General features: G+C 37.9%; 1 protein-coding gene across 1 annotated transcript in view; it reads right to left on the bottom strand.

Annotated features, from left to right (window-relative positions):
* Window positions 1-8,725, bottom strand: part of SIPA1L1 (signal-induced proliferation-associated 1 like 1) — a gene marked incomplete at its 5' end in the record, with an annotated part of 66,166 nt that overhangs the window by 21,491 nt on the left and 35,950 nt on the right. The window contains 3 exons of the mRNA XM_009700821.1: window positions 518-636; window positions 3,378-3,502; window positions 8,455-8,604. Coding sequence (XP_009699123.1) covers window positions 518-636; window positions 3,378-3,502; window positions 8,455-8,604 — 394 coding nt within the window. The remainder of the gene's footprint in view (window positions 1-517; window positions 637-3,377; window positions 3,503-8,454; window positions 8,605-8,725) is intronic.

The raw sequence follows: 8,725 nt of genomic DNA, 5'->3' as shown, positions 1-8,725 counted from the left end.
AGCAGGATTCCAGCAGACCTTCCAGACAAAGTCTTCCAACAGTGTGCAAGGCAGGTTATGGAAAGGAAATAATAGTTACACTAGATAAGGAAAATGGAGAAAATACAAAACCAAAAGCAAGATCATTATTCTGTTTCAAAGAAGCAGCTTTGAGTGTTGAATTATAAAATATATCAGTAAACTTTAAGTCTCACATGTGAGGTCTAGGAATAGCTTTGTAAACTCCCACAAACCCTCTACTTATCACAAGATAACAGACAAGAAGTTGCTGTTCAACTGGCAACAAACCTTTATTAACTAATAAGTATTTCAGTAGGCTGTGCTTAGCTTCTGTAGGATTCAGGAAACAAGAGGTCTGCTCTACTGCTTCCTCCATGTCATAGTAGGGAACAGGGCTTGAGGACTTCTTTCTTTTTAAACGGACACTCCAAATCCAACTTTGAACAACACTTTCAGTATCAAGAGCTTGTGGAGCAAGAGCAAGACATTAAATAATTCTTTTTTTAGGAAAACTTACATGACCCTGCTTATTTGGAGACAAGTGAACCACAGGATCCTGTCTCATCAGTCTTCCACTGGGGCTTTCTCTGAAGGACGGCAGTACTTTTGATACTGCTGGAAGATGGCAGGTTGGTTCTGCAATACAGCACACAATGATGTACTGAAGAGCGTATGCAGTGCAACAAACCAAGAACATGTGTAACCTAATTTTACACCGCAATTTTTTCAATACTACCATTAGCCAAAAACTTTGGATACCTAATACAGAATTAATTTCAAATAAAAAAATAGATATTGTGACAAAACACAGGTGAGCGAGGACCCATTCCTGCCTGGCGTAAATCAGTAAGACTTCATGAAAAACCAGCAGCCACTATCCTGGCTTTTCTTAGAACAACCTGAATGGTATCATGCCCCCGTTGTTCAAGAGCACCATATCAGAGCATAACAACAGCGGAATATTCATTTGTATCTCTGTATGCACATTGCCTGTGGACAAGAGATTAAAAAACCCAAAGATCCACATTTCCTTACGCTGTATTCTACACAAGGCGGGACAACAGCAAAAGTCTACAGTGATCACTTAAATGAACGCATTTTCTCCAGTACAACTACTACATATATTTCTTGTCAAAGTTAAGGTGAGTTAAATAAACATTCTCTAATTGAAGAGATAGCAAAAAATCTGTTGAAATCACAATATACCCTTAAAAACTGCTGGCTGTGAACGTGGAAACTGCATAGATGTACAAAAGGAATACTTATTAAACTAAAGCTGACAGAAGTAGATGGAATTCAAGTCACTGATCTTACATGGACACTCATAGGAATGCTCTTTGCCAATGAAACTTATTTTTTCCCAGGAGATAACTATGGAGGTCTAGAGGGTGTTGAGGCAGCCCATCAGGTAGGTAATTGCCTTCTCAGAGCCCAAGGTCAGTATTTTAAAAGAATCTCTCCCAGTTGTGACTTTTTACATGTATCTTCTCTCCTATGGTTATGCAATATTCTGCACTTCTAAAAATGCTGCTTTTAAGTACAATATGTGCTTATGAACATCAAACTTATCAACACCTAAAGTAATGAGCAGTGCTTTCCCCAACACAGCTAGAGTTTTTTTCATCTGTATCTGCAACATTACTAGCTTTTTAAAAAACAAATTTAAAAGTTTTTTTTTAATTTAAAAAAAAAAACCTAACTTGATTCCCCCTGGCAAGTGATAGCAAGCACTGTTCCTGCACAAAGAACAAAGGTCTTCTGTAGCTAAGAATGGGCCAGGAAGGAGTCAGTGTGTGGATTCACTGCACCTAACGCCTTATTTAAATTGACAGAGTTTATCCCAAGTGGAAATGTGCTTATTTGTCATAGAACCAAACTTTCATCTAGATTCACCAGACTGGCAATAAAGTCTCCAGTCAGAGATGCAGCTTCCAACTGTGACTCTATGAATGCAGGACAATAGCCAAGAGATAAAATACAGGGATTATATGTCAGTATGCATTTCTCAGCCTTTGCCAAATGCCGGAGCCATCTCGTCTACCACAGTTTTTCCTGTTCTTTTTGGCCTTATTTATTTTGCTAATATGGTGACACCTGACACTTATAGAACAGAATTTGCTGGCAGCTCCACTCAGTGCCAGCACCAACACCCAACGGTTGGTCTGCAAAAGTAATGCTGAGCAAAAGATCAGTTTTACATGTGTCGTTACCATCACACAGTATCAAAACATATGTGATTAAAAATTGTTCTGTCAAAATGAGAGCTGTAGATCAGTATAATCACAGCTTTTTAGTGAGAAGTATGGGGGGGAGTTGTGAGGGAGGGATTGACAGATGGCTTCAATAACAAGGCAGAGCTCACTGAGGTGGTAAAGGTATGCGAACAAAGTATATCTTCAGAACTTGAGGTTGGCATTGGGCTTAAACTCCTGCTGATCTCACAGAACTTTATTCTGTGTTCAACACTAGTTCACTTATATAGAACAAAAGCTGTGATGCAGTAAAATAATGATCTATGCAACAGAAAAAGTATGGAATTGTTTAATCTATGGTAACAAAGTTAGAAAAAACCAGTCTAGCAGTCTTGACCATGGTCGTCATGTCGGATCAATGCTGTTTGTAGACAGGACATTTCCATTGGTGTCAAATCTCTATGGTATCCACTCAAGTCAAGCCGTGGCTGTAGCAAAAGGTCTATGTGCAAAAACTTCAAATGAAGCCTTAACAATGCAAATTCTCAGTACCCAGCTGTTTTATGTAGTTAATGCATTCCCTCAGCTGACAGCTTAATTGCCAAGTGCAATGAAAATGTATACACTGGTGGAAGGCGATTACCAAGCTATAGATTTACTTCACTATTTAAACTTTAATTGCATTTTTTCCATTTTGTACATGGTATTTTTATAGCCTCAATGATCAAACAATCAATTTGCATTTATATAGCACCGTCTGAAAGGGAGCATCACAAGCACTTTAGACAAACTAAGCAAAAATTAAACTAAGTCAAGCCACTCGGGAGAGTAGGTAAGGTCAACCAAGTCCTCAACAGCAAGACAAATTAATAAGTGTGTCTACCCAACCGCTTCTAAAAGGAAAGAATGTTTCAGGGTAAAAGCATTAAGGTAAATTTAGTCCCACAATCAAATGAAGAACTGAAATCAGTTCTTCCTCAGGTGATACTCATAGGTCTCAAGGAAACAGACTGCAGAAGCTAACACATGCTCCAGACCTAATTATTCATCCTGATGAACAAGGTTAACTTTCAAAGACACTGAAAACATAGTGCTTAAGAGGGTTCTCTCTCTGCATGGAGAGGTATTGCCAAAGTCACCTTGTGGTTTGCATCACTTGCTCATTGTAAAGAATTAATTACCTACCCATCTGGTCAGCGATACTATCCTCACTTCTTTGCCAGCTGGGTGTGGATTTGCCGCTACCACCCGTATCTGATTGCGTGTTCTGCCTGTCAATGGAAGCAGGGGATCTACGGCTAATTCCAAACCTGTTGTAACACCCCAAAAAACAAAGCAGATAATGATTTTTAAATATTCATAAATTTCACATAAGGGGAAAAAAGCACACTTAAGAAGCAAGTGTCAAACAACAGGGCAGACCAATGCATTACACAACTACTTGAGGCATTTATAATGCTCTTCCATTTAATTTTTGTGGCAGCTCTCAGGACCCATTTAGCACCCTTAATGCGTAAGATGACAGTACACATTCATTTATTGAGCATCTTCAATCAAGAACATCTGGTTATAGCACATACAATTAAAAAACAACAGACCAAAACATCCAGAAACAAACCTGTTAGTTTTCATTTACACAGAATTTTACATGGAAAGGCGACCAGACAGTTACATGGTTACAGAAAATTGACCGCAATAAGCCACACAGGGAAATAAAGTGTGTTTATCAGGAAAAAGATATCAAGGATGGAGCCTTTTAACTGGGAGAGCACTACTTCAAATTAGTCAAATTGAGCATCAGAAGGTTTGCTGGGACAATCCCATGGTTCTCAGCCACTTTTCTGGGTTCTAAGGAAAAGACTAGTAATGTCATATCTAGGCGATGCAAATGTATATACAAACAACATAGATTCATTTGGGACATTATTACATGGCCAAATATTTTAAATAAACATTTAAAGTTGACTGTATTGGTTATGGATTCCCAAAATCTGGGAGTGATAAATTCTGTAAATTGTTATTTGATCATAAAGTAATTTGAGTGGACTACTGTAAATTAAATACAGCTGTAGGAAAGGAGTGAGATGTGTTGCTGCAAAAGAAAGCATACAGAGCAAAAGGAAAACTGTGTTCAATGGATTTTGCCTGATTAGTCAGATGGATTTCGGAAAGTTCAGTAAAGATATAGTAAACTCAAGGAGAACAAAGTAGACACGCAGTGCTGAAGCAGATCCAAGTCCACATGCCTTATATGCCTAAAAGCCTGTAAGAATTAAATCTATAATTATGTATTACATATAAATCACTTATAAGTCTGTAAGAACTACAGTTCGGTTCAGAATTAGCAGATCAATCATTCAGAATTTGTCAAGAATTGTGCATTTCAGAGGTGCCCTTTTTTTTTTTATCAGACATACCCTGATGGTAAAAAAATTCCCAAAACTCTACATGAGAGTAACACCCAAAAGAACTACAAGCTGATATATTCTCTGTATATCAAGCAGTTTCTGTAGCTCTAAGTGTCTAACATAATAACAGAAAATAAAATACCCAAACTGTACTTCCTACTTACTCTACACTAGCTACTACAGACTGCCCCACACAATCTCCAATGTAAAACAGACATCTGCTCAACGGTCAGAACAAGCTCAATGTGGTTATCCCATTTGAAAGTTCATGGAGTTGGTAACTCAGATGAACACACAGAAGAAACTTCATATGACTCAGAACAACAAAATCCCACTCCCATCTCTAAAGACAAGCAGCTGGAACATGCCTGTTACATGCAGCACAGATCCAAAATGTCACGTTCTGAAATTTAGGCCTTCTGAATTTTACCCAAACATGACCCTGCTTCCCTTTTGTTCACTGCTCTCTGGTATAGCCAACATACCATTTGATGAATAAAAAAAAGGGTGAAGAAAACCTGGATATATCTGCCTTCTGAACACAAACAATTTACACTGAAACTGCATGAAGTGAGTAATGCTTTTCCTTTTCTATTCACAGACTAGTTAGGATTTCACTTAATCAAATACCTAAATTAAACACGATGAATTCATTATCAATTCAGCAGATGTACAAACCCACAACATTTCAAAAGCTGACTGATTCTTTAAACACTGATCTCAGGTAATTTTCAAACTTTTAAGACCTGTAAAATATTTTGGGAAGAATATGTTTTCATGATAAAATAACTAGAAGTTATCTAAAAGAAAAAGCCAAAATCCCAAGAAACCTTGGTGACCTTGGTGTGAAGAAGTTGCATGGCATCAATATTTTACTGTCTATGCATTGTCCTCTTACCTAAACCCCATAATGTTCTATGTATAAAAGCAGTCAATTTTGTATTTGCCATATTTTACGATGCTAGGATTTTTTTTCAAGATTACACAAAACCACCACGTTTCTAATTATTTCATTAAAATCACTGCTCTACTAACTGAGCAGCAAGAAATGTCTTTAGATTGCCTTTTTTACATGAAGCAGGATATTTAAAAGCAGGAATAATAAATGCAAGTGGTGCTATATTCTATGCTGCTTAAATATATAGCCCATTTGGCTATGTAGGAATGAACCCCAAAAATTTGAATTAAAAAACTGGATTAAAAGAACAGTGAAATTGTTTAAATATGCATTTTATATGTACGTCATATCAAGAAACTGAGTATTTCGGTATTTTTGAATTTTACTTTTACCTTCTACAATCATTTATTACATATACGTACCTCCAGGTAAACACAGGATAAGTATATGAAACACAAATATATACATCAAGACCAATCTGGATATTCTTGAAGGCAGTGATGTTTTTGCCTATACCCAGCTTTGGATATGGACCAATAATCTAGAAGAGGCAGCAGTTACTGCTGTTACTGATATCTGAACAGAGATTGGACTCGCACCCATACTTCCAGTCATTTAAGTTTCACAAACTTTCCAAATCTGTCATATCACGCAATAAGAAAGAAATGTATACACAAATTATGCAGTTGAGATTTCCATGCACTGGGCAATCTCAGGGACCAGCATACCTAGAGCAAGCTGGAGCCTCACCTTGGGAAGATTACCTTCAGGACATGGTGCCCTCTCAGCCCCTACTCCAGCCCATCCTTCTCTCCAACATATTAGCAATTGAATGCTACAATATTTTTCTCCTATTTTAACAACATATATAGGTTAATTGCTGACCAGTTCTATCTGGTGCATCAAACATCACTGCAGAGCTGCCCTGAATCTGGTCTCTCAGATGAATCTCAACAGAAGATGCACATGGAACTACAATGATTTTTAGTAATGTGACAGACATTACTTTGCTTACTGAGGCAAGGGAAAGTTTTCTTTAGAATTACATTTTTCACGCTTTCCATTTAGCTAGTGGAAAATGTTTGGAAAATCCTGAGTAAATACGATTCATGTGTACAACGACAGTTTGGGAGGCAAAGTGCTTTTTCTGTAAGAATAGAAATAACAATCAAATAATTGGGAGTTTAATAAGTCATTTTTCTTTTTTTAAAAAAGCATCCAATAAGGAACATGCAAAGTCCACGTATTAATTACTTCTTTCATTATTCTATTTAAACAGTGTTTCCTTGCACTGAATTAAAAATTCAAAACCAAAAAGACTGTATATGCAAGGTTTCTAGGACATATATCCTTGCTGAACTTGCAAAACACTCGAAGAATGCTTTAGCGTACATACGTGTATAATTAATGTAAAAGATGGAAAAGGGTTGGGATGGGTGCTGGTGTGCTCTGAGGCCAATTCAAAACAAAAACCCCAGCATGCCTGAAAATCCCTTCCTACTCAAGCAGATACAGTTGTGATGGTCTAAGGACATATGGCAGCAATACCTTTTTTGTAGAGCAAATGATGTAGCTGGAAAAGAGCAGACAAGATATTGGGAGCACAACCTGCTCTTCAGAATTCAAGGCAACACGTAAGAGCTGCTGGCATGAATGAGCCAGGAAGTATGCAGTGTATAAAGAGGTTAAGTGCTTTTTTCCAGCTGCAGAGCTCTGGACATGCTTCCACTTAGTTTCCTTTCAGCAAAGTGTAATGGGTTTAGAGCAAATCTCGTAATACCAGTAAGACTTAAGCATGAACTTAAATAATGACCTGAACAGGCCTGGTGGTCTCATGAATCAAAGCCTTCATGAAGGTGTGCAGCAGAGAAGAGATGGCCTCTTCAGAAACCCTCAAACTGAGCTGCAAGGAGAAGGACAGGAAGGACAAATCTCCAGTGCTCTGGAGCAAGAAGCAGCACTTGTTCAAAAACATGCTCAGAACAGGCATTCTCTGGACCGACAGAGAGAAGTGTCCCCTCACAGTCACGAGACAGTACCTTGTGCTAAGCAGTTCCTGACAATGGTATTTAATCTTACTAATAATATATTTTTTTAAAATAGAGAAAAAGATACCTCTACTTTATAAAAGACACAAACCAGAATGAATTACACACAATGACCTGCAATGTACTCAAGAAGACTTCAGAGTGAAGCTCTGAAGACTTCAGAGTGAAGACTTGCAGTGTGAACTATCAGCAGCTTTGCCCCTTTATCTTCTCTATAGCAAGTAATTTGGAATATGGCAGACGGCTTCCCTGCTGCCAATTATTTTTTTCCCTACTTGGAGATACTTGATTTATTGCTTCTTTCAGGGCTCTCTGAAAATGACAGATTTCATTTCTTCCTCTGCAAGTTGCCCCTTACACGTTGACACTGAATCGCTTCAGAGAGTTTGAAGATTTCTGGAAAGCTGGAATACAGCACCTTAAAACAGGATGACTGTGAATATGTGAAAAAGATGCTAGCTGTGGATTACTTATCACTTTTGTGCCTACACATCTGAAGTCTTAGTTGCACTCAATACTATTTTGCCTCGACTATTAGCACACGCTGCAAAGTCCCAGACTTGTTACTTACTTCATTTTACAATCTAAACCTGTGAAATGAAGCAATTTGCAACATGAAACCAGTACCTTTAATGAAGATTTTTAAATACATAAAGGTCCCTTTGTATAGTAACCTAAGCGGTTGTGGACTAGGATCAGAGAGAGAGGTTAAGTGGCCAAGGGATTTTTAAAACTGACTTTTTCAAGAAGCATGACAGTGATATTTGAAAACAAACATGTTTCGATGCATGTAAACAACAGCTGACAGGAGGCTGCGTAAGTACTCCTTTAGTTTAATATACATTACAACAAATAGAAGAGAGAATAAAAAGCTGCCTAAAAAGATTTAAAAAAAGTCTGGTGCCTACCCTTCTGGCATAGATTTTTGTCTGTATGTGCCCCCACCAGAGCCAGTCTCACTTGAGGATGATAAGTTGCTTGGAGAATTACGGCACTGTTGCGATCTTGCTAAGGCAATGCTTGAAACTGTGACATAGACATCAGAACCAGGAGACAACCTGTTCAGAGCAAACGAACCAGTTGAATCAGCAATATTGAACAGCAATATCATAGTGCAAAACATGATGGACAACATCATGCAAATTGTCACATCAGCAAAGAACATGGCATCATGGAGAC

Source organism: Cariama cristata, unplaced genomic scaffold (assembly GCF_000690535.1).
Source record: "Cariama cristata isolate BGI_N322 unplaced genomic scaffold, ASM69053v1 scaffold15465, whole genome shotgun sequence".
Taxonomy (NCBI): domain Eukaryota; kingdom Metazoa; phylum Chordata; class Aves; order Cariamiformes; family Cariamidae; genus Cariama; species Cariama cristata.
The sequence above is the reverse complement of the archived record's forward strand: the minus strand, read 5'-3'. Positions and strand labels throughout refer to the sequence as shown.